This window comes from Phycodurus eques, chromosome 6 (assembly GCF_024500275.1).
Source record: "Phycodurus eques isolate BA_2022a chromosome 6, UOR_Pequ_1.1, whole genome shotgun sequence".
NCBI lineage: Eukaryota > Metazoa > Chordata > Actinopteri > Syngnathiformes > Syngnathidae > Phycodurus > Phycodurus eques.
This window is the reverse complement of record NC_084530.1, coordinates 7,094,587-7,122,004: the sequence shown is the minus strand read 5'-3', so window position 1 is coordinate 7,122,004 and position 27,418 is coordinate 7,094,587. Positions and strand designations below refer to the sequence as shown.

The following is a 27,418-nucleotide window of genomic DNA, read 5'->3' as shown; positions in this document are numbered from 1 at the left end:
ATGGCAGCTCCTCATAATGCATCGAACCTTACCTCAAACTACACGAACCAGTTTGTGCAGCCGCCATGGCGCGTCGCCCTCTGGTCTGTCGCCTACAGCTCGGTGCTGGCCGTGGCCGTGTTCGGCAACCTCATCGTCATTTGGATCATTTTGGCTCACAAGCGCATGAGGACGGTGACCAACTACTTTTTGCTCAACCTGGCCTTCTCCGACGCCTCCATGGCCGCCTTCAACACTTTGATCAACTTTGTCTACGCCACCCACGGGGAGTGGTACTTTGGGCAGGCTTACTGTAAATTCCACAACTTCTTCCCGGTCACGTCCGTGTTCGCCAGCATTTACTCCATGACTGCAATCGCCGTGGACAGGTGGGCTCATCACACGTCACCGTCTGATCACTACTGTGGCCATCGTTCACAACAATTATATATATATATATATATATATATATATATATATATATATATATATATATATTATTGACAATAAGAGTCAATAATAACATATATTATTGACTCTATATGAGAGCTACTGTATTATTGTGTCGTTATGTTTATTGTTGTGATTGTAGATTGAAGTGGTGCATCATTGTGGGAGGTGTTTCTAATATTTTGGCCCTAAGGGGCATCTATGTTCATATACTCATGAGGCAGCTGAACAGATACAAAACACCTGCAGGGTTGTTTTAAAGCACTGCATCATACTGAGCGGTCTTCCCAATATTCCTCCCCCCTCTCACATAACTCAAGCAACCATTATTTAAAAAAAAAAAAAACTTTCAGGTATTAATACAGTGCAGTCCTCCAAACAAATTGTTAAACGTAACCCAATTACCTCTTTTAATAGCTTTGTAAAGATAGAATTGTGTTTAGAGACCTCCTATACTCACTAAGTTGTGCTTGTGTACCTAATATTATGACAGTAGTGTAGTGTAAGGGGTTTTAACATCCACGCCACAATTTATTGCCACTAAGTATCTTTTGGGATATCAGTGGAGGAATTTTTGTATTCCATATGAAAGTGAGTCTATCAGAGGCACGATCACAATCATTACAGCGGCACATATAAATACTTTGAGCTCCAAAACATGTTAAAGGAAGAAAAGAAAGGAAGAAAAATAACGTGTCAACTTTAATCTTCTTCGCCCTTTCTTCCTCTGGGCTGCGCCACTTTTCATCAGCAGAGGCAAAAAATCGAATATTGAGCTGAAAAGAAGAACTCAAATTGCATGAAAGCTACCATTTGCTAAATGTGTTGCACAATCTTCTTCAAATGCTTGCAAGTGTGAGACGTCCACTGGTGGGGTGGGGTTGCTCATGCCGACTGTATGTTAGCCCGCAGTGCTAAATAGATGGTTGATTTTCATGCAGGGGAAGCAGTTTCAAGTGGGACTGACCCCCTTCTCACTCATTGTATGAGGTCGTCCATCATATTTATTTTGACATTTTGTTGGCACGAATGCATAAGTTAGCACTGTTTTCCTACTCTATTCCATGATTATCTATGGGGGACACAAACAGTACGTCAATTAACTGTTTTATAGGACTAATAAAATTAATGTTCTGAACTTCTGTATTAATGGCAATATCCAGAGCAATTGCCCAGGTGGTGGTCTCGATGAAGGAAGTTGAACTTCCCATAGCTGATATGATAACAAATTGAGACTGAATCAACAGCACCTCTGCCAGCTGTTGGCGAGTAGCGCACTCGCTTTTACCATCAATTGCACACAATTGACGTAATATTTAACAATCAATCATCCAATTTATCAATTATTATGCCCATCCCCATTGTGTCTCCAGAATATAACATCAGGCTCACTTCTCTCTTCTGCCCACGTGACTTCAGGTAATGTGACGATCGCCATCAAATTGGCTTTCCACTCATCAAAGGAGCGTCATCTGTCATAATGGTTCAATAAGATGACGAAGGCAGTGGCTTCAGGCCTGGCGATAACGACATCTAAAAGAACAAAGATATAGCGTGTGCGTGTGTGAGTGTGTTTGTGCACGTGTGTGTGTGTGTGTGCATGCTCATGCGTCACTGTTGGGTTGCGGCATGAGGCATTGTCCTCCTTGACACACAGAGGGAACAATCTGTTTCCTACAGGCAAGCTCACTTTGGTTCCATGTATATAGTCTCTTGTGTCCTTCTGATTCCATCAATGGAAAACCAAAAAAAAAAAAGAACATCAGCATGACCTGCGTGATGCAGCTGTAACCCCTGGTTATGCTTATTTTTGTACCTGGCTCTCCGCTCTCTTGAAATGGCACGAGGCCAGAGTTCATCATCAGCAATGAGGTTGTCCTTCCTTTTGCCTCTGTGGCTCCCAAGTGTGTTTCTGGAGCCAGCGCACCCAAGAAATGCTGTGCAAAAGGTAGATAGATGTGTTTGATAAAATCACAGCTTGTATTCCATCACGTCTGCTTCCTTGTCTTCTTTAGTCTGAACGTGCTTTGTTGGTTGGCAGCGCCAGTAGCATTAGCTCTACATACAATATCTCTTCCTCTGCTTTCCTTATTTGCTTTCAGCTAATATGGGACAGTTTTGCAACATGTAACATGATATAACATTTCCAGTGAATTTCCACAGAAAGTAGCAGAGCGACTAATTATCCCACTAAGCACTGCAACAAAAAGTTGGCACTCCCCATGTCTTTAAAAGCACATCTTTAGTAGACAATGCATTTTATTATTTTTTTTGGGGGGGAGGGGGATGATGGGGGGTTAATAAGACTTTTTTATTTTTATTTTTTATTTTTAAAATTTCTAGTGTTAATAATACCATTTCTCAAAACAGATGACAAACCAGTCCGTCAGTCAAGTTAGTCTTAGGCAGCTCAGGACAAAATAAACTGAAGCTAGTTGTTGCACAGACTGACTAGTTTTGAGATGCCCTTGATCAAGACGCCAAACCCCACCCAAACTCAGCTCAGGGGCGCAGTCACAGTTTGTGAGCCCAATCGCTCAGACAGCTCTCCTAGCATGCCTGGATGTGTTTGCCCTGCTTTCCTGCAGTGTGTGCAGCAAATGCATACAGTACAGCAGAGCTCAAATCAAATTTCCCCTGAAGAAATCACAAATTTCAGCACATAATTGTTTTTTAAATAGTAAACACATATAGTAATAGTAAATAGTAACATACTGTATACAGCAGGAATGCATGCATACATTTAGTAAGAATGCAAATTAACTTTAGTTAAGTATTGTTAGTTGCCTCGAGGAGTGGTGCCATAGCATGAACATGATGTTGTTTCTTTTTTAGACCGCCTAATGCACCCATTTTCTACACTGCTTATCTTGTTCAGGGTCGCAGGTTTGCTGGAACCTATCCCAGCTGACTTTGAGCAAAGGCAGACTACCTCCAGGATTAGTCGCCGGTTAGTCGCAGGACTCCTATAGAGACAGACAACTATTCACACTCACATTCACATCGTCACTGAGTGGGAAGTGAACCCACGCTGCCTGCACTGAAGTCAGGCGAATGTACTACTACACCCTCAGTGACCACCGCCTAAATAGTTTAGGCTAAATAATAGACGTCAAGTTGTGTATTCCATAGCCTAAATTCTACACAAGTTACAGTATTCATAATTGTATCAATGAATTGATTCGTCACCTATTAGGCCCATCCCTGAATGAGCCCAATAACATTAATGTTATTGGGCTCGCTAAAAAACATTAATTTGATAATCATCAAATGTGCCTTGCATTTTCCTCGGAACAAAAAAGAAGAGCTCAAAGAGATGAAAAATGTCTTACATTGCAACCGTTGACATTGGTGTCTATATTGTTGACATTATTTGACAATGATCAATGGTTCTAAAACAAAAACTGCAGCATGAGCTAACCTTTCCAGTCTGTGATGTTGTAAAATGAGGTTGAGTGAAGGGTGACCATCTTCCCTCTTCATTCATACAAGGAACGACTTGACATTTAGTGTGCTCGCAGGTACTTTTTCCTGGCCACGTAACTGCTGCGAGATAAACACAAGGCAATGATTGTGAGTTGTTACAGTCACAACGTAGTGGCAAGCTTTCAAACGGGATGGTTTCCGAAAGCACCCTGTGTCGCTTCAAGGATGACAAGATGTCAGGTTGAGATTAAAAGATGACAAGGGTCATTAATGTGCCTCAGGTATGTCTTTTGTAATTAATATACAGAATTTCAATACCGGTACCTCAAGTGTTTGTGTGAGTGCATTTGCCTTTTGTTGTGTTTTTTAAGTTATCCTCAACAACCCTCATGTGGTATAAATTTGGTGTGCAACAAAAGTGTCTCACAATGCTTTAATACAAAAGGACCGGTGTGACTCTTTAATTAGTGGTAAATAGATGGATTGTCTTTGTGTTCCACACACTGAGGTGAAAGCCAGTAAGTGGCCTGTCATGAAGACTTAATTAACAAATGTCAGGCTAGGCAATTGGAAATCATGTAGAATTATTTATTAAGACATGATTTCTAATTGAAAAGAGATCAAAACAGGCATTTTGTGTCGATGAAAACATCATTTTTCAGATTGAAAATTAAAAACCCAGAGGTCTCCGTTTGAAAATGGTGCTTTTAACAGTTACATCTAAATGACAATAAATAAGAAAAACATCTGTGAAAACAGAAGACACATGCACATGCATGTTAAGTGTTAATTGAAGTATATCACAACCATAACAACAATGGTGAACCACAGCAACGTCTTGTGCTTATAACGCTTCTCCAACAAATTGCGCATAACTTTGCCTCACTGAATATATCTATATCTGTCGGTCAGTCGGTTGACTGCATCCATCCATCCATCCATTCTCTTAACCGCATATCCTCACTCGGGTTGCATTCAGCAAAGGCCAATGAATAATCGTGTTAATCATGATTTCAATTTCAAAGAAAATAATTGTCCAGCCCTACTGCGCAGAAGTCAAGAGAATGAACCACTGTAATTAACAGGAACCCTGGCGTCATTGTGAAGCATATGTCAAATTCATTATATGTTGTGTGTCCCTATGGATAAAGCAAGGTCCATGAAGGCATGCTTGGACTGGTTTGGTTTGGGACAACTTGACAGCTCTGACCTCAAGCCCATCAAACACCTTCGGGATGAACTTAAAACAGAGACTGTTAGCTATCTCAGGTCCAACATCAGTCACATCTAACAAATGTTCTTACAATGGATAGAAAAAAAATCCCACATAATGATAAATTATTGAAGAAGATGCACTGACTTTTACATCAAGTATTAATTAGCCTATGAGTCACTAAAACCTCTGACCGTTGACCCCATAGGTACATGGCCATTATCCACCCACTGAAGCCTCGTCTGTCAGCCAAGGCCACCACCGGAGTCATTGCCTCTATCTGGAGTCTGGCCGTGGTTCTGGCCTTTCCCCTCTGCTACTTCTCCAGAATTAGAGTTCTGCCTCGCCGGACCTTATGCTATGTTGCGTGGCCCCGCATGGAAGCTGACCCTGTAATGTGAGCAGTCTTTTATTCAGCCTTTTTTAGCCTGAGATATGGAAATTGTGAAGTTCATTAACCAAGTCATTCCATTTTTTTTAAAGGTGTAAGACCCTATTGGTTTTTTTCTTCCACAAAATATTCTCAGCAAAAAATTATGAAATGCAGATGTTAATGATAGATCACAGTTTTTCATGAAGTAACGAGTTGACATACCCTTTTGTTAAAATCTTGTTGAAGGTACCACATCATAGTGACAGTCCTGGTCTATGTGCTACCCTTGGTGGTGATGGGCATCACCTACTCCATCGTGGGACTCACTCTATGGGGAGGGGAGATCCCTGGAGATTCGTCAGACAACTATCATGGACAATTGCGAGCTAAAAGAAAGGTGAGCATGCTTGAAGGGAAATGTGCACCATGTATTCAAGAATTCAGGAATACATACAGTAGTGGCTCACCAGGTTGCAGGATAACTGTAAACATCTGCAGGTGAGAGATTATTTAATCATTACAATAAGTCACTTAAGCTCTGAGATGCTTTCAGATATGTAAAGGGCGCCAGACGCCAAAACTATTTGGATACATGCAAAACTGAACTATAGGCTGAGCTTCCAGATGTTATTTTCCATGCCATTCAACTGTATAGCAACTATGGGTTGCACGATCTAAGATTTTGTTAAGTCAACACTAATGCTCCGCAGTTCACGTTATGTTTACAGCCAAACACAGCAGTGGTGGATACTAGCGACATAACTAGTTTAACTTCATTTCTCCGTAGCGTCACTGTTTCAACGTCAAATAGCTTTTCAGTAGTTAAGCTACTTTCGTGGTCACCGCAATATCAAAGTAACGTTTCCTCAGGAGTCATTGTAAACAATGACTGCAATGTCATGTTACGTACCTTATCTCAAATCTGCCATTGACACCGGGGCCACCGGGGCCAGCTTCACACCAAATCCTAACTTTGCCCTCTCCCGCTCTCGTCCGGACTGAACGCATTAAACGCTCATGTTTTCAACTTTATTCCAGCAACACGGTGTTCTCTTTCCGTTTTCGTGCGCCTATCTTTCACCTGTATTAGTGTTATTTTCTTCCTGTAGTTAGACTCTTTAGATTTAGTTTACCCCGCCTCTCGCCCGGAGATAGCTGGGGTAAGCGCCAGCACGCCCGTGACCCTAGTGAGGAAGAGTGAAACGTAAGATGAATAAATGAATGAATGAAGGTCTTCAAGGAAAGTAATATGGTGACGACCATGGGTGGTGGGGCAGCGCCCTAGTGCCCTCTATTGACTAGCCACCACTGTTCTGCATTTGCTGCGTTTGCAAATAATTGTGGACCTCTTTGTGTGCTCTGAAATAATCCCCTGCAATCCTTCCACTCGTGTTGGCCAAAAATAAAAATACTGCTCGAGCATGGCTTTGTTCTATCTTACTGCGTCTCAAAGCTGCACATTCAGAAAGAGAAGACACTTTAAAACAATTAAAGTGACGGACTAATTTCATTCAGCGCACTCGCTCTGTTGCGGCAAATGACTCTGCCTCCTCCCCAAGCCAAAAACGTTTGATTAGAGAATACTGTATTCGAATTCACGCTTGAAAGTCATTATAGAGACTTGTAGACTCATCTCTACAACCGCTAATAACAACCGCTTAATCAGTCAGTTAGATCATGAACTAAATGTCAAAACAAGTATTTGTTAAATCTTCCCGCATTTTTTGAGACTGTATCTTATAATGTCCTGTTCTTTCTACATAAAAGGTTGTTCAGATGTTTCCCGTTTGTCCCATTTTGTTCCAACTCAGATTTTAAAAAGCCTGTGCTAGCCAAGGTCAATTCAGATGATGTGATTCATCCCATCTTGGAGTGTCAGTTTAATGGTCTGGTGTTGTTAATTTAATTTATCTTTTAAAATATTGGTCTTCTCATGAGGGATTGTCAGAGTCCTATGAGATGTAATTAATTTGCTTTGGGCCATGTTGCTGTATAATCAGATAACCTGCTTTTAAGTCTCCTGATTGACAACCTGGTGATAACACAGCATCTTTGGTAGAAATAAAACAATTTGATGTAAGGCGTTGTAGTAATGACTTTTCAACACATTTTATGGAACTTTCAACAATTCAAAATCAGGACCTCTTGACAAAAAAGTTTGTTGTTCAGAAGCTGAAGAAGCCAAACGAATTTCCTTTTAGAGTTTTGTTTTTTTCAATATTTCAAAATGCTTGTCCACTTTTAAAAGCCTTAGTTCTAATAAGGGCTTGGTATTTGAAGTTGATTAAATTAACCTAAAGGTGCTATATCAGGAGATGTGGCATGCACTCAACACTAACATGAAATAACATCATTACAATATTATTTTGGTCTGTAGCAAAGTTCATAGAAGCACTAAACACAATTCTTAACAGTAAAATATAATGCTAACCCAACATTAGAGGTGTCCTTCAGTATTTGAGACAACTAACTTCGGGGAACCATGTCAAGCGCAGAGATGTTATTTTAAGCTGCGCATTGTTGCTTTTCGGGCAACACATTTGCCTAGTGGATAGCACGTTTGCCTCACAGTTCTGAGATTTGGACTTTGAATCTTGGCTCTGGCCTTCTGTGTGGAGTTCACGTTCTTCCCCTGCTTGCATGGGTTTTCATAGGGTACTTCCGCATGCAATGTGAAAGGAAGTGGGAGTACCTGGAGAAAATACATGCACGCTTGGGGAAAAAAAAAAAAAAAAAAAAACTCCACACAGGAAGGCCAGAACCGAGATTTGATCCTCAAACCTCAGAACTGTAAGGTGGTCATGCTAACCACTAGTCCACGTGCAGCCTCAAATATATACCATTGTACTATAGAGTAAAGAGTTTCTTTTACCTGCAATCCACTTTTTATTTATAAATGTGTATTTACACATCATTATTTGTTTTTTTATTTGCTTTTTCATTGCTACTGATTTTTCTTTCCTGGTAATTCCATATTTTTTAAAAATCATTTGTAATACTTTGGCTGGCCTCTTACATACAGTGCCATGAAAAAGCATTGACCCATTCTCAAATTCTATTTTTTTTCTTTTTTCCCCCACACTTTAGTGTTTAAGATCATCAAACAAATATCAGACAAAGATAACCCAAGTAAACATAAAATGCCATTTTTAAATGGTAATATTATTTATTAAAAAAAAAAAAAAATCAAAGTTACCTGGCCCTGTGTGGATAAAGTAATGGCCCGCTAAACCTAGTAACTGGTTGGGCCATCCTCAGCAGCAACAACCAAAATCAAACATTCAAAAGTCCACTTGCCTGTGTGTTTTGGATTGTTATCCTGCTGCAGAACCCAAGTGCGCTTCAGCATGAGGTCACAAACTGACAGACGAACATTCTCCTTCAAGATTTTCTCATAAAGAGCAGAATTTTTGGTTCCATCAATAACAGCAAGTCGTCCAGGTCCTGGAGGTACAAAGCAACCCCAGACAATCATACTACAACCAACCACCATGTTTGAGTTCTGGTATGAAGTTCCTTTTTCTGAAATGCTGTGTTACATTCACGCCAGATGTAACAAGACACATACCTTCCAAAAAGTGAAACTTTTGTCTCCTTGGTCTAGAGAATATTCTCCCAAAAGTCTTGGGAACCATTCAGATGTTTTTTGCAAATGTACGATGAGCCTTTATGTTGTTTTTGGTCAGCAGTGGGTTTCGCCTGGGAACTCTGTTATGGATGCAATTTTTGCCCAGTCTCTTCCTTATTGTTGAGGCAGACACTGGCCCTGAGGCAAGGGAGGCCTGCAGTTCTTTAGATGTTGTCCTGGGTTCCTTTGTGACCTCCTGGATGAGTCGACACTGTGCTTTTGGCATAATTTTTGCAGGCCGGCCACTGCTGGAAAGGTTCACCACTGTTCCATGTTTCCTCCATTTGAGGATCATGGCTCTCACTGTGGTTCGCTGGCAGCCTAAGCTTTAGAAATGGCTTTGTAACCCTTTCCAGACGGATAGATGTCAATTACTCTACTCTACAATTACTTTATTACTCATCTGTTTTGGAATTTTCTTGGATCTTGGCATTTTCATGCAGCTTTTTGAGATCTTTGTGCTGACTTCATTTTGTCAAACAGGCTCTATTTAAGTGATTTCTGCATTGAACAGGTCTGGAGGTAATCGGGCTTGGGTGTGGTCAGTGAAAACGAACCAAAAAATTTGATTAGCCACAGTTATTTCATTATTTAACAAGGGGGTCATTTGCTTTTCACACATGGCTAGGTTTAATCACTATTTAATCACTCACTATTGAAAAATAGCATTTTATGTTTACTTGTATGATCGTTTGTCTGATATTTACATGTTTGATTATCTTAAACATTAAAGTGGGGAAACTATGCAATACTGTACATGCATACATACATACATACATATAGTACATACAGTACATACTGTACATATATGCATACATACAACACATACACACCAAATTGTTGTGTTATGTTAAAACATGGGAAACCTGTCTATACTAGACTATACAACATTGTACATGTAGTCCATAATCCTCTCAGACAGTCTCTCAAAAGAGATACGATTGGATTAATCACCTAAACCACAAATCATTTCTGGAACAGAACAGCAAAGAAATGTTTTCATTTATTATTTAGTGGGAATGGCAGTGCAATAATTCGGCTGCAGTGTTGGGTTTGAGCAATAGTATTAGAGATTTTAGAGCAGGTCACTGAGCGGGCATTTTCATCTTGATGTTAAGTATTACATTTTGTAGTGTGTGTAGTGTTTTGTTTTGGCCAAACGTCAGGTGTACTGTACGTTTGCTTTTAAGCCAGCTGGTTTTGTTATGCTTGAGAGTCTCACCAACGCCAGCTCTTTCTCCCTTTTGTAACCAACTCTGACCGCAGCCCGCAGGCCTAAAAACTCTCAGCCAACATGACATTCATAACAAAGAAAAAGACAGTATAACATGACCAAAAATAAGGGGAAGACACAGGTTAAAAGATGGTTCAGGTCAAGGTAAGCCAACTAAAAGAGTACTCTGACTGTAAAATACCAGCAGTGGGTGGATAAAACCTGAATCCTTAAAAGTAATTCGTATCAGTCATATAATATATTGTATATATTGTTCATTGTTAAATTTTTGTCAAAGCTTTTGCTGATCCAAGCTGGCTGAAACATGCTGATTTTCCACTGCATTATACCTATTTGATTTTGTTGACTGATTTGCACAGTTGTACTAACAAATTATGCTTTTCCATCAGCAAAAGCAACTACTTCTTATTTTTGTGAGTGTAACTTTGTATAATTTTAAGATACACAACTACAAAAAAAATAATCACATGCACTGTTGCTGTGCCTACAAGAGACCCTTGTTCTGCAACAGCGTTGTTGTCCGTTAGTGGTATGGTACATTAAACTCATTTTCTAGTTCTTAATAATTTTTATAACTTCGAATCAGTAATGATAGTTCACACGCTATTTAATATTCCTCAAATTATATTTAGTCGAAGTTTAATAACTGCAAAATTGCTTGTCTGTTATTAACAGGTCGGCCTCACAGTAGGTTAGAATCTCTGTTGGAACGTGTGTGGGTTTTACCTGTGAGGGTTTTTGCCTGGTACTCCAGTTTTCTTCCACCTATTAGGTTAATGGAAGATTCTTCATTGTTCATAGGTGTGATCATGAAGGCTTGTTTGTCTATATGTGCCCTGCAATTGACTGGCAACTAATCAGGGGGGGTTATGTTAACCACTAACATCTCTTGCAGTCATTGCACATTTTTGATAATCACAATGCAGATTTCGGCGGCACGGTGGCCGACTGGTTAGAGCGTCAGCCTCACAGTTCTGAGGTGCGGGGTTCAATCCCTGTCCCCGCCTGTGTGGAGTTTGCATGTTCTCCCCGTGCCTGCGTGGCTTTTCTCCGGGCACTCTGGTTTCCTCCCACATCCCAAAAACATGCATTAATTGGAGACTCTGAATTGCCTGTAGGTGTGACTGTGAGTGTAAATGGTTGTTTGTTTGTATGTGCCCTGCGATTGGCTGGCAACCAGTTCAGGGTGTACCCGGCCTCCTGCCCGATGACAGCTGGGATAGGCTCCAGCACGCCCGAGACCCTAGTGAGGAGAAGCGGCTCAGAAAATGGATGGATGGACAATGCAGATTCCTCATTTTTTGCACAAATATACTACCTGGCAGAAACCTATTCTATGGATTTGTGCTATACAGTACAGTCCTGAGAGCTAATAATATAACCTAAAGCAATCACATCTGTAAACCACTCACTACATGAAGTAATTCGGTTGACAAGATAGACTTCACTGAGATGAAGTTAATGGAGCGACGTATCAAGGCAGTAAGTACACCTGTTTCACCAATGTAATCTATTAAAATAGCATACCTGCATTTTGCTCAGTCGTCATTTCAAGTCATTTCTTGGGAAAATGTGGTAAGGTCAGTGAGGTGGGCGGTAACCGATTCATTGCTTGTTGTGATTTCTAATCATCTTCAGTCATTGACAGGCCTATGTAGTCATCACACAATAGGTTCACTATATTCAGCCCAGACCCTGGGCTTAGTGTTTCAAATGTCAACCCAGAGTGCAGCACTAATGATGTTATAAATCTGGAATAGCTCTTCCAGACAAGGACCGCATGTTGTAGGCACCACAGAGCTGACCTTTCCCCTTGGGGATGTTTGAGTGTGGGTAAGAAGAGAACTTGGTCAATTTTCTTGACGAGTTTGATTGTGAATTGATGGGGGGTTGGACGGTGGCGGTCATGCTATGCACCTCCTGAGCATTTTTGGGCATGGTGCACCTTGATAATACGAGTGTTCTAATCCTGACTATATATAAGGGGTTCAAAATGTCATTCTGTCCTGAGGGTAGGTGTTCATAGGCAATGATGCCGTGATAAAAATCACTGGAGAAGCAACTTTAAGGGTCGGTCAGTGCTCCATTGGATTGTTTTTTGGCACTTGTGGCTTTCTTTTGCCTCAATCTCAAACAACTCATGAGATTCTCAACAAAGATGTGAAAAAAAAGCAATATGAATAACAATACATTCAGTGGAATCGCAAAAGTACATTTGTAGACTTTTTCAGATTTCTTTCCACTGCTCTTTAATACATTTGAGCTCATAAACTGGTTTGGAAGTTAAATCTAATCAATGGGTCAATTTATGTGGGACAACCCTCTAACCCTGGTCATAGACATAGTGTGCTGCAGATTAGCAGCTGTTGACTGCATGTAAATGCCGGCAACAGCAAGGCGATACTATAAACACTTCAAGTAAAACAATCATTTGCTCAATGTACGTACAGTGAATATTACTGTGGCAAATCAACAGTGTTTAGTCCAAGAAGTGTGATATACTGTAATTTAGCACAGCGGCTGGTAGAGCACCATCTAGGAACATGTACTGATTTAACATTTGACCTCAGCTGCCTCGTCCATCCTGTGTTGTTTCCCAAACAGAAGAGCTCTGGCTCTCAAAAAGAGAAATAACCGCTTGAGAATTACAAGCAGTAAAGTGCTACCAAGGATGCTTTGGACCTGAGGTAAATCTGTTGAAAGGCTTCACACTATCTATAAATAGATGCAATTGGAATGAAGTACAGTAGAAACGCTGCACTGCCAAATAGGCCCTGTTGTATCTAGAAGAGAAAGAAACAAATGTTTGAATCTCCATGACCGTCCGTTTACACAACCATTACGCCCAGCTCACATTAATTTATAGCACTAAAACCAACTTTAACAAATGTTGAATGTAAGATATGAAATAAAGTTAATATATTCCAGTCACTACAACTAAGGCATTCAATACAGCAGTCCATTGAACTCTTCACCCACTATGAAAATGTGTGGGTGAAGTGTGCCTAATAAAAAAACAAGTGGCAAAGACGTCTCTACCCAAAGGATTATCACAAAATCATTTTTTAAATTCTCTTTTATTTTTATTACCCCAGTTTCTCTCCGCCCACTTAGGTATCGTTATAACAGTCGTTCCTCGCCGTATCACGTTGCAAATAGACTGTAGATGGCGGGACTCATTCTGACTCCGAGATAATTAATGGGTGGTCATTTATTGGTATAATGAACGAACATAAATCTAGCGATGGAGAAAGCCCCGAGAATGTTTTGGTCAATTACATTGAAACTCGGGATCCTTTTTCTGCATTAAAAAAGCTCATTAGCCTTTGAATTTCATTAGTTTTCTTCAACAAAGCAAAGCAAATCAGTATGGTTGTAATATGTTTTCCCCTCAGTTCATTTCACTTTAGATGTGATAAACAGTATAAAGGACATCATAATAAGATAATGTATGTTGGAATAGTGTGTCATCTTTGCTGTGATCATTTTCATGTCAGCTGCAGTGTATAATGTGGATACTGCTTTCTCTTTGTTAATGTGCATGTGAAGGACAAATAATATAGCTACATTATTTGTTGCTGGGCGGCACGGCGGAAGACTGGTTAGAGCATCTGCCTCACAGTTCTGAGGGCCGGAGTTCAATTCCCGGCCCCGCCTGTGTGGAGTTTGCATGTTCTCCCCGTGCCTGCGTGGGTTTTCTCCGGCCATTCTGGTTTCCTCCCACATCCCAAAAACATGCATGGTAGGTTAATTGAATACTCTAAATTGCCCGTAGGTGTGAATGTGAGTGTGAATGGTTGTTTGTTTATATGTGCCCTTCAATTGGCTGTCAACCAGTTCAGGGTGCACCCTGAACCTCCTTGCCCGGTGATTGCTGGGATAGGCTTCAGCACTCCCACGACCCTTGTGAGGAAAAGCGGCTCAGAAAAGGGATGCATGTTGCTGAATTGTCCATAGGTTTGACTGTGTTGTTTATATGTGTCCTGCGATTGAATACCAACCATTCCAGGGTGTACCCCGCATATTGATGGCTGAGATTAGGCCCGTCACGATAATTACTGTATCGAATTGTTGTACGATAAATAAAATGGACACAATAGTTTTTTCCGGACTTGATAAATTGTCATTGTTGTGGTGAACTGGCACGCGGATCACACAGTGAACAAGTTGGACGGCTGTGTCATTAGCCACTAGTGGGCTCGTGGAACACCGGCGGACCGGTACACTCTTTCCGGCGTTGGCTCCGTCCATGTGCATTGCTTAGATTCGTTCGTCTTTGGAGACATTACTCAACTCACTTACACAAGGGGAGACTTGCTAAACATCAAGGAGTCTACGCCAGACTTTCTTTCACCAACTTGCGCAAATCCGCTCAGTTTTTTCCCCGAGTTACTCACCGGAGCACCGATTGTGGTCTTTGGCGCATGGAGACGAAGGCGACGCCACAGAGGGAAGCGAGCCGGCATCAAAGTGAAGCTCCACAAGAGACGATATAGATTGACGTTTCCGTCGAGCCACCTCACGAATCTACACTCCCTACCCAACAAAATGAACCAGCTTCATCTACTGACAAAGACCAATAAAGACTTCGGACGTTCCGGCTTGGCTTTGTGAGGCTGTAACCGATGGCACCGTCATGCTTCCCGGCTTCCATCTTCACCGGGCAGACAGCGACATGGAATCATCGGGGAAAACAAAAACGGCGGTGAAAAGGACACTTTCACACCCCACATCCACCCAGCCGCACCAATGACCACCATCACACCTCTGACTTCTTCGTTGACAATCCACGAACAGGATGTGAGACACATCTTCAAACAACAAAAGATTAACAAAGCGGCAGGCCCGGACCATGTGTCCCCATCCTGCCTCAAAAGTCTGCGCGGACCAGCTCGCTCCTGTCTTCACTCAGATCTTCAATAGATCTCTGGAAATGTGCGAAGTTCCATCCTGTTTCAAACGCTCCACCATCATCCCAGTCCCCAAGAAACCTGCAATCTCGGGTCTGAATGACTACAGCCCTGTCGCCTTGACATCATGAAGTGAACGCCTCGTGCTGGACCACCTCAAGAGCATCACAGGCCCCCTGCTGGACCCCCTGCAGTTTGCCTACCCGAGCAAAAAGGTTTGCGGATGATGCAGTCGACATGGGACTGCACTTCATCCTAGAACACCTCGACAACGCAGGGACCTACGCGAGGATCCTGTTCGTGGACTTCAGCTCAGCGTTCAACACCATCATCCCTGAACTCCTTTCCTCCAAGCTTCTCCAGCTCAGCGTATCGCCTGCCATCTGCCAGTGGATTTACAGCTTTCTGAGGGGCAGGACACAGCAGGTGAGGCTGGGGGAGGCCACCTCATCCACACGCAGCATGAGCAACGCCCCCACCCCCCAAGGTTGTGTCCTCTCCCCGCTGCTCTTCTCTCTCTACACAAACGAATGCACCTCGACGCACCCGGTTGTCAAACTCCTGCAGTTTGCAGATGACACCACTGTCATCGGCCTCATCAAAGACAGTGACGAGTCTGCATATCGACAGGAAGCGGAGCGCCTGGAGCTGTGGTGCGGCCGACACAACCTGGAGCTGAACACGCTCAAGACTGTAGAGATGATTGTGGACTTCAGGAGGCATCCTTCACCACAGCTGCCCCTCACGCTGTCCAGCTGCCTTATGTCAACCGTCGAGACCTTCAAGTTCTTGGGAATTACACTCTCTCAGAACTTGAAGTGCGCGATCAACATCAATTCCATCCTCAAAAAGGCCCAGCAGAGGATGTACTTCTGAGGAAACACGGCCTGCCACGGGAGCTGTTGAGGCAGTTCTACACAGCAGTCGTCGAATCAGTCCTGTGTTCTTCCATCACAGTCTGGTTTGGTGCTGCTACAAAAAAGGACAAACTCCGACTGCAACGGACAATTAAAACTGCTGAAAAGATTGTCGGTACCCTCCTACCCACCTTTGAGGACTTGCACGCTGCCAGAACTAAGACAAGAGCGTGCAAAATCCTCTCAGACCCTCCACATCCTGGTCACCAGCTCTTCCAGCTCCTTCCCTCAGGTAGCCGCAACCGTACAATGGAAACTAAAACTAGCCAACATTCCAACAGCTTCTTCCCTCTTGCCATCTACTTCTTAAACAGCTAACTTACAATTCCATTGCAAGATGCTGCCACTTTTTTGTCTCATGTTTGTTGTCACATTTCTGTCGGGCCAATTATACATTGCTCGTGCATTCACTGTAGTGGTCTCTCCACGCTGCACTATTTGCATATCTGTTGTTGACCAATAATGGCCACTCATGCCAAAGTAGCATCTGCACCACTGGCACACTGACTGAGGAGTATCTGCAACATTTGCACAATCGACATTGTCCCAGATTATCGCACTACTAGTCACTTTAAACTGCGTGCATTCCTTGAAGTCTTTACGCCCTTTCCAAAATGGTCATTGCACCGGACTATTGCTATATTAGTCATTCGAACTGCTCTAAGTGCTAGAGGACTCTGCATCTTTTTGCAAAATTGTCAAAAAAAAAAATTGTACCGGCCTTACCAGATTACTAGCAACCTTTTATTGCTCAGCGACTCTTTTTCTCAATGTCTTTATGTCTCAAAAGTATTCTCTGTCAATTGACTGTCTGTTGTCGTACTAGAGCAACTCCAGCTCCCGGATATTTTTTTGGACATAATTGACAAAATAAAGATGATTCGGATTCTGATTTTGTCATTCCTATTGTTTAGATGTGAGGGGATGGATATATATATATATATATATATATATATATATATATATATATATATATATATATATAATTCCTATTTATTTTATTTTTTGGGGGGTTCTGTTTGGCTCTTAGGACAAGCAGAAAGGAGTATCTCTTTCCCTTTCATGCTGGAACAGTGTTACTGTTCCACAGTGGAGTTTTTAAGCTGCCCCTGTGGTTATTTGTACTTTGATGGATTTTTATTGAAATTTTCAGTCGGACAGAACACTCTTTTAAAGAGGAGTGACCAAAAAAACAAAAACAAAGGGGAGAGACAGTGAAACGATAACCAAATAATATAGAAAGAGAAGATATTAGCTGTAATAAAGATGAAGAAAGTAAATCATTATATGCCTAGTACATTGACACATTTGATTCGAGTGTTGTATGGGGGCACTAGCGCTCCACCCTGTGAAGGAAGGCCAGGACAATATAGGACAGGACTGGATAGGAGTGGAAGCATGCAGTTCAGAGGTAGTGGACCCGGCTGTACAACTGAAGTGTGGTGGGGGTGCCTGTGTAAATTCTCAACATCTTTAGAAATAGATTTCAAGTGAGGGTATACCCAGGAAGTTCTCATAATTATGAGTTATTTATCGCAATGAGTGAGTGCTCCCACACCAACCGAATACGTCCCCGAGGTGAGTATTTGCGGATACATGCAAGTGAATTGATACCGTCTCGCATGCACAATAACCGTCAGAAGTGACCTGTAATTGCTGTGCCTGGACCCCCACCCCACACAGCCGAGAGGCGGGGTCGGGGCCAGGAGCCCACCCGAGAGCGGCCCAGTGGACAGGACACCACCACACTGAGGGACCCCAAAACCGGGCATCCGGAGGAGGCCGCAGGTGCCCACAGCCATCCGTCCAGCAAACCACAACCGCCCAAACCCCCACGCTCCACCACCCCGTGCACCCCTCCACCACCGTGGAGTGTGTGCTAAGTGAGTGATTAAGAGCCTTGTGATTAACAGCCGCTTGACATGCGCACTTCGTCGTTAACGACACTTCATTTATCAAGGTGGAGGTCCGTCGTCTATTAAGCACAGTCGTTTGAGTGTTTTTATACTAAGTTTATTTTAAAAAACGCATGATAAAAAAAAACTTATAAGTAGTTAAAAACAAGATCTTCGTCACAATCGAGTTCCGTTTGGAGCTGCCATATTTACGCCTTACGTAAATATGACCGTCATCGCGCGTTTACATCGCGACTCAGCATGCGCAGACACAGTGCATCCCGGCTCTATTCTGAATGATGGAATACGTGGCAAAAATTTACTTCTGATTGGTTTGGCAAAAGGAATATTCCATCCCTGTCGAACTGAATGAAATTCCATTTAGATTCAGTTTGCTTGTGCCGATTGAGGTGTTTATATGGAGCATTTTAATTCGGTTTGGGCTTCTAAAGCGAGTGTAATTGGAATAGAAGGCTCCATGTAAACCAGGCTAGTGTTGCAGTTCTTTATTCTTTATTTCAGACCGAGGGGGTTCCATCACAGAGTAGAGAAAAAATTGGAGAAAGTAGTTATAATAATAATAATAATAATAACAGGTGGAACAGTAGAGGAGTGGTTAGCACATCTGCCCCACAGTTCTGAGGACCCGGGTTCAAATCCGGCCTCGCCTGTGTGGAATTTGCATGTTCTATGCCCAATGTTTGTGCAATAGCTCTGATCGATTTTCCCTCTTCTCTCAACTTCAATATGGTTTGGTTTTCTCCCATAGACAGCTCTCTGGTCTTCAGGTTTGCTTAACAGCAAATGCAGTTTTCCCAGGTGAAGCCCAAAGCCAAAAACAAGCACTATAAAAGTGTCAGAGGACCGGCCCCATGATTGAATGTTGGAGCAGAAAACATGGGCTTGTTAACACAGGTTATGGGAGGTGATCTGAATCCAACATGGATTGTAAAGTAGCAGGTTGCAGTGATGCTGAATAAAAACACAATTTACTATAAAAAGTGCTCTTATACTTTTGGTATTTTTTAAGCAGGAATATCTGTTGAGCAAAGTAAGAAGTACAATTCCTTGTCATTGATGATGACAATGAATTGATGATGTGGGCAACAGGTTGGACAAGTGGTTAGCACAGCCTAATAGTTCTTACTGTGCTTGTGTGAGTTTTCTCCGGTTGCTCCAGCTTCCCCCCACATTCCCAAAACATGCATGTTAGGTTACTTTCAAGACTCTGTGCCCTGCCATTGTTTCACAACCAGTCCAGTGTCTGCCCTGCCTCTCACCCACAGTCAAATGGGATAGGGTCCACCTTACCGGCGACCCTAATGAGGACAAAGACTACAGAAGCTGGATGGACAGATGTACTACGCTGTGTACCTTTAATCCTGTTTAATGTATTGATTCATTATTATTATCTGTTTTTGCAACACGATGGCCGACTGGTTAGAGTGTCTGCCTCACAGGTCTGAGGACCCAGGTTCAAATCTGGCCTCCCCTGTGTAGAGTTTGCATGTTCTCCCCGTGCCTGCGTGGGTTTTCTCCGGGTACTCCGGTTTCCTTCCACATCCCAAAAACATGCATGGTAGGTTAATTGAAAACTCTAAATTGCCCGTAGGTGTTAATGTGAGTGCTGTTTTATTTTGAGTATGGTCATTAGCATTCATAAACTGTAATGAATGATGCTTAATTGTGTCCCTAATTGTAAAATAACCAGACTCAATAAAATAGTGAAATGGATCCCCTGCAATTATTAGATCTTTTGCCCTCATAAACTTCCTTTCATCATGTTCTGTGCAGACTGACAGGTTGAATGAATTATTCATTTGTTGGATGAATTAGACTATTTTTTACTATATTGATGAGAGAGGATATGATTGGGATGTGTCAGTATGAGGCCAAGTGTCAGGATTTATGGTCCTGTGATGTATCCTTTTAAGCGGGACATTTGCATTGCAATAGTAAATGTTGATGCACAAACTGTACTTTTTATTGCATTCATTTTAATTTTGCATGAAGTTTTTCTACTGTATATATTGTGTTGCATGCATTACACAATATAAGGATTTTTGGGAAGCAATTTTCTGCAATTTGGTGCCATAATCTACAGGACCACATTGGTTGTTGTTTTTTTAATCATTGCCACAACAACGCCGAGCTCCTAATCCTTAACATTCTGGCAGTGTGTAGCTACTGTACATCCAAGAAAGCAATTATTAAATCGTTTACTATTCTTCGGCTCCATCATGTTGATGTTTTCATTTTGCACATGCTGAAGTTTCTTTCGAAATCTGCTTGCAGAAAATATGTTCCAGTGCCATAAATAGGCCTATAACCTTACTGTATGTTTCTCAACAGTGCATTCCTGCTTACTACGTCCAAGAATTGTTATGTGGATATCATTCATATGCAATCTTTGTTTCTTAAAACAGGTAGTTAAGATGATGATCATTGTCTTGGTGACCTTTGCCTTCTGCTGGCTGCCCTATCACATCTACTTCATTGTGACGGGCCTCAACAAGCATCTGAGCAAGGCAAAGTCCATACAGCAAGTTTACCTGTCAGTGTTGTGGCTGGCCATGAGCTCCACCATGTACAATCCCATTATCTACTGCTGCCTGAACAGCCGGTGAGTAACAGCGCACAGTTGGTAGTTAAATTTGTCCAGGATTTATGTGCAGAGGTGTTTGCCATTTTAGTTTTATGTTTGTCTTCATATCTTTTTAACAGTATTCCACACAGACCAAAAATGTATTTCCGTCTTCAATTTTGACACATTTTTCACAAGGGATTTAAAGGTTTATACAACTTTTAACAACATGTATCTTGAAATGCATGACAAAATACAAAAGTTGAGAGATGAAATGCATTGCATCCATGAATTTTTTTGTAAGAGTAATGCAAGAACTAAGATCACGTGCTTCACGAAAAGTTTAAGTTATGTATGGCTTCATATGTCCTTTCAAGATAAATAAGTTTGAGATTTTAATCATTGCATCCTAATGAAAAGAGAAAGGGCTAAGTGTATTATATCTGGTTGGATTGTCTGGATGCATTGACTTGGAAAGTAGAAGGGCACTCAGCAGAGCGGAGACCACCGCCAAAGCCAATAATTCAGCCTTCTCCCTTTATACAAACTGTCATTTATGCTAGAATATATTTACATAAGCATCATAAACATGCCAGATTTGTTTTTATTTTTTTGCCACAAAGGAGAGATTTTTTTAAAATTGATTCGGAGAAATGAATCACTGCATAAGTGGCTAAGACGTCTCATTAACCCTTAATCACCACTCATCTAATTAAGGTTTAATTATGGTGACATTGTCTTAAAAATGTGTTGTTATTGCACCACCGATGTGATGGTATTTTTGTCTTTACCTATAAATGAATAAACATACAGTACATACAAGTATTTAACATTTTCCAATTTTTTTCAGTGTTCTTGTGAATGAATGAATGATTGTATTATCACTGATTTTCACAGCAAGCTACTTTTAAGCACTGTTTCAAAGCCAAGCAGTTCAGTTTTGATACATTTGGTATGATTTTCCACTGTCCAAATTAGGTCAACAATAACAAATCATAGATTTATGGTTTACTTTTTGGCAATGGCTGTTGGGGTTCCAAAAACAGTGGTACAGTTAGTAGGGGCTGAAGCTTGACATACTGCAGCCCTATGATAATGATCCTATAAACTCCGATGTCAGAGAACGAAAGCTATTTATTTTAAAGGATCTGACCTTTGATGCTTTACAGAGTTCTAGTATGAAAAAACAACAACAAAAAAACATTGTGGTAACTCCACTTTAACTGGACTGTGTAATTAATTGCACTTTAACACAGAATTTTTGTCCAAACAAATTTAGCTGCCCCTCCCTGAGCCGTCACCTTATCGTGGTAGAGGGGTTTGTGTGTCTCAGTGATCCTAGGAGCTAAGTTGTCTGGGGCTTAATGCCCCTGGTAGGGTGACCTATGGCAAAAAGGTGCAAAGTGAGGGACCAGACAAAGCACGGTTCAAATGACCCCTTATGATAATGAACATTCATGGTTCTTAGTTTCCCTTGCCCGGGCCCAGGTCACCAGGGCCCCCTTTTGGAGCCAGGCCTGGAGGAGGGCTCGAAGGCGAGCGCCTGGTGGCCGGACCTGCACCCATGGTCCCGGGCCGGGCACAGCCCGAAGAGGCCCCCTTCCTGTGAGCTCACCACTTGTGGGAAGGGACAAGGGGATTGGGTGCATAGTGAGCTGGGTGGCGGCTGAAGGCGGGGACCTTGGCGGTCCGATCCCCAGCTACAGAAGCTGACTCTAGGGACGTAATGTCACCTCTCTGGCAGTGAAGGAGCCCGAGCTGGTGTGCGAGGTTGAGAAGTTCCCACTAGATACAGTCGGGCTCACCTCTACACATAGCTTGGGCTCCCGTATCAGTCCTGTTGAGAGGGATAGGACTATTTTCCACTCTGGTGTGGTGTGGGCATATTTATTGCCCCCCACCCCTTAAAAAGGGGGAACACCACCCCGGTCTGCCAGAGGGTGTCTTCCCACTATAGAGGGATCACACTCCTCAGCCTCCCTGGTAAGGTCTATTCAGGGTTTTCGGAGAGGAGGGTCCATCAGGAAGTTGAATCTCAGATGTGTGGTTTTCGTCCTGGCCGTGGAACAGTGGACTGGCTCTACACCGTCAGCAGGGTCCTCAAGGGTGCATGGGAGTTTGCCCAACCAGTCTACATGTGTTTTGTGGACTCGTTCAACCGTGTCATCCAGGGAGTCCTGTGGAGGGTGCTTCGGGAGTATGGGGTACCGGATTCCTTGATACGGACTGTTCGGTCCCTGTACGACAGGTGTCAGAGTTTGGTCCGCATTTTAAGTCGTATTTTTATCCAGTGAGAGTTGGACTACCGGATTCCTTGATACAGACTTTTCAGTCCCTGTACGACAGGTGTCAGAGTTTGGTCCGCATTTTAAGTCGTATTTGTTTCCAGTGAGAGTTGGACTAGCTTGTCACGCTTTGTCACCAATACTGTTCATTACCTATATGGACAGAATTTCTAGACACAGCCGGGGTGTTGAGGGGGTCCGGTTTGATGACATCAGTATCACGTTGCTGCTTTTTGCAGATGATGTGATGTTGTTGGCTTCATCAAGCTGTGATCTCCACCTCTCACTGGAGCGGTTCGCAGCTGAGTGTGAAACGACTGGGATGAAAAGCAGCACGCTCATATTTGCAGCTACGGTCCTCTGTCGGAAAAGGGTAGAGTGCCCTCTACGAGTCGAGGAGAAGATACTGCCCCAAGTGGAGGAGTTCAAGTATCTCGGGATCTTGTTATTGAGTAAGGGAAGAATGGAGTGGGAGATCGACAGGCAGATTGGTGCAGTGTCTGCCGCGATGTGGACTCTGTATCCATCTGTCGTGGTGGAGAAGATTACCGGTTTACCGGTCGATCTACGTTCCTACCCTCATCTATGGTTATGAGCTGTGGGTCGTGACCAAAAGCGGCAGAAATGAGTTTCCTCTGCAGGGTGTCTGGGCTCTTCATTAAAGATAGGGTGAGATGTTCGGTCATCCAGGAGGGGCTCAGAGTCAAGCCGCTGCTCCTCCGTATCGAGACAGATGAGGTGCCTCCGGCATCTGATTAGGGTGCATCCCGGATGCCTCCCTGGTGAGAGGCACGTCCCACCAGAAGAAGGCCCCGGGGACGACCCAGGGCACCCTGGAGAGACTATGTCTCTCGGCTGGCCTGGGAACGCCTCTGATCCCCCCGGAAGAGCTGGACGAAGTGGCTGGGGAGACGGAAGTCTGGGCTTTCCTCCTCAAGCTGCTGCACCCGCGACCCGACCTCTGATAAGCGGATCAAAATGGATGGATGGATAGATGGATAATTTGAGATGTTCACATCAGGTGTGTATGCGAAAGGACAGACAGATGCTCACATTAGGTATGTGTGAAAGGACAAACATGTCGACATTACAGTGAAACCTCGATTTAACGGACATAAAGTTCACTGATATCGGAAGTAACTGACCATCTGGACAGTACGTGTCCCAAGGTTTCCAGTTGTCTCTTGAACAGGCGTTGACAAAGTCTGTTAGTTCTAAAATTGGGGCGCTGTTGTTTACTGGCACTGTGGCTCGAGTTGGGCATTGAAAACCGGTTCCGACTAATAACCGGGTCCAATTGACTTATTCCATGAGAATTGGACGCCGCCGACAATGCCGGTTCTCCTTAACGATGCTTTAATTTGCCAGCATAACGTCACTTTGCACAGTGTTAGCCACCACGTACAGATAGATGCCCACTCAGGCCAGCAGTATAAATTTTACCGAAAGTCGAAGTGACCAAAAATTTTTGCCCGCTGAAAGTGGCCCAAAAGCACATTTTCTGACCAAAATACTTTTATCACTGAAACATCCCGGCCAGGACAGGATGTTATGACGACGAAAGAAAAAACCGTGACACGCGCTTGACAGGAAACGGGTGTTAGCCTCAAGTTGGTAGCCAAAGCTAACGAAGCTAACGCCAGCCATCGCCAGATTATGTCCAATAATTCGCAGGCAACAACAATGTGCTAACGAAAGCTTTATTCATCATAAAAGTAAGAGAACGCACACCAACACATGACACTTCATGGCACTGTGCCGTTGTTGTTATGTCGTAACGGCATACGGCTGGCGAGTGTAAATAATAGATATTGTATACTATAACGTAATAGATATTGATATTGATATAGATATTGTAATAGATATTGTATACTATAACGTGTTTATTTATCTCTATGATGTAAATAACCAAAAATTTATTTGCATGAAAAAGGCCAGTGGCACTGAAATGTTTTGGGAATACTGGCTTTTTAAAAAATATATTTTATATAGTGTGCGTTGTTTTTTTTGTTTGTTTGTTTGTTTGTTTTCCAAGGATAGCCCCTTGGGATGCATCATCTCATTTTCACGGGGGTCCTTTCAACACATACATACAGTATAATCACTAATATACAAAATAATAATTAAAAGTAACTCATAATACTCAAGCAACAGTTACACAAGCAAACATGCACACACACACACACATACATAATCCCCTAAATTGAGCCTCCCGTCAACCAGCCAATATTTACATATACTGTAATATACATAAAGTGTACACAACATCAAAGCACAAGCTAAAGCATTGTTGGAATGTCAGTGCTAAGTAAATATTTTAATAATTTTGTAATTGATTTATTCTTGGAAGCATTATTACTCATTTGTACAATTGCAATGCCCTGATTTTGGCGAGGTTAACTGAGTCATAGCTATGAATGCAATTGTACTAAAAATGTATTAAAGGGGCTCAAATAATAAAATATAAAGATGTTAAATACAAAATAATCACTAAAATCTAACATATATCATGAATATATGTGGCCAGCACGGGTTCTGACAGGGCTATGTCATCTCTCGCGGCAACACTGGTTGGAAATAACTGGACGACATTGTAGAGGCAAACTAAACTTGTTACCTGAATTTGGCTTGGTTCGTGTTCACATAAAAAATCAATACAATCCTGCAAATCTTTACATGAGACACAATAACCTAAACCTCTTTGCTTATGCATCTCAGTTGAAGTCTTTCCCCGGCCAGCTCAATAGTCATTGACCGCAGAATACATTATCATATTAAATGGCAACAGATGAAGTTTTATTTATCTTCTACCTGTCATTTTCTCTCTGCTCTCTGATCAATCTACTCCCTTGTGACAGCTCTTGGGTTCTATGTCTGCTCTCTGATGCCGCATCAGGTTTCGTGCTGGCTTCAAGCGAGCTTTTTGCTGGTGCCCTTTCATCAAGGTCTCCAGTTACGACGAGTTGGAACTTCGCTCGAGCCGGCAGCACCCGACCCGGCAGAGCAGCATGTACACACTCTCCAGAATGGACACTACCATGGTTGTGGTTTACGACCCCGCTGAAGGGGATGGCGGCAGCTGCGGAAGGAAGTGGTCCCTGTCCTCTAGGAAGAGAAGCTACATCACGTCCCGCCACACACCTGCCTCTTGCAGCATTGGAAGCATAAAAACCCAAAATGAATCCTCAAGCTGAGCATTTCCCTTGAGTGGTATTTTTCCTGCTGTGCATCAACAATGACATAAAGAAACAGGCATATGAGAATTTGACACACCTCCATGATACAAATCCAATTCCAATGAAGTTGGGATGTTATGTTAAACATAAATCAAATCAGAATACAATGATTTGCAAATCATGTTCAACCAATATTTAATTGAATACACTACAAATACAATATATTTAATGTTCAAATTGATAAACATTTGTTTGTAGCAAATAATCATCAACTTAGAATTTTATGGCTGCAACACGTTCCAAAAAAGATGGGTCAGGTGGCAAAAAAGACTGAGAAAGTTGAGGAATGCTCATCAAACACCTGTTTGATGAACATCCCACAGGTGAACAGGCTAATTGGCAACAGGTGGGTGCCATGATTGGGTATAAAAGGAGCTTCCCTGAATTGCTCAGTCATTCACAAGCAAAGATGGGGCGAGGTACACCTCTTTGTGAACAAGTGTGTGAGAAAATAGTCGAACAGTTTAAGGACAATGTTCCTCAACGTACAATTGCTCAAAGTACAATTGCAAGGAATTGAGGGATTTCATCATCTACGGTCCATAATATCAAAAGGTTCAGAGAATCTGGAGGAATCACTGCATGTAAGCGGCAAGGCCGAAAACCAACATTGAATGCCCGTGACCTTCGATCCCTCAGGCGGCACTGCATCAAAAACCGACATCAATGTGTCAAGGATATCACCACATGGGCTCATCAACACTTCAGAAAACCAATGTCAGTAAATACAGTTTGGAGCAACATCCGTAAGTGCAACTTGAAATATATGCAAATACTATGCAACGCAAAAGCCATTTATCAAATACACCCAGAAATGCCGCCGGCTTCTCTGGGCCCGAGCTCATCTAAGATCGACTGATGCAAAGTGGAAAAGTGTTCTATGGTCCGACGAGTCCACATTTGAAATTGTTTTTGGAAATTGTGCGAAATTGTGGATGTCGTACAGTAAACATGACCCTGTTTACCACAAGTTTATCCGTTTGCACATTAAATATCTTGTCTTTGTAGTGTATTCAATTAAATATAGGTTGAACATGATTTGCAAATCATTGTATTCTGTTTTTATTTATGTTTAACACAACATCCCAACTTCAATGGAATTGGGCTTGTACATACAATCAAAGGCTTTTGTGTCAGTGGCCAATTGAAGGGGGACTAAGCCCCCCTAAATTCCTAAACTCCTCCACTCAACACCCCCACGTCCCCCACCCTCCATCGGCGAAATATAGCAGGCACAATATATTGTTTGGATGGACGGAAAAATTAGGTTTGATCCGTTAAACCTAGT

General features: G+C 42.4%; 1 protein-coding gene across 1 annotated transcript; it reads left to right on the top strand.

Annotated features, from left to right (window-relative positions):
- Nucleotides 1–26,141, top strand: tacr3a (tachykinin receptor 3a). Its single transcript, XM_061679711.1, has 5 exons — nucleotides 1–368; nucleotides 5,277–5,465; nucleotides 5,688–5,838; nucleotides 20,452–20,648; nucleotides 25,791–26,141. The coding sequence occupies exons 1-5, from the start codon at nucleotides 1–3 to the stop codon at nucleotides 26,086–26,088; spliced, it is 1,203 nt and encodes a 400-aa protein (XP_061535695.1). The 3' UTR covers nucleotides 26,089–26,141.
- Nucleotides 26,142–27,418: the final 1,277 nt, after the last annotated feature.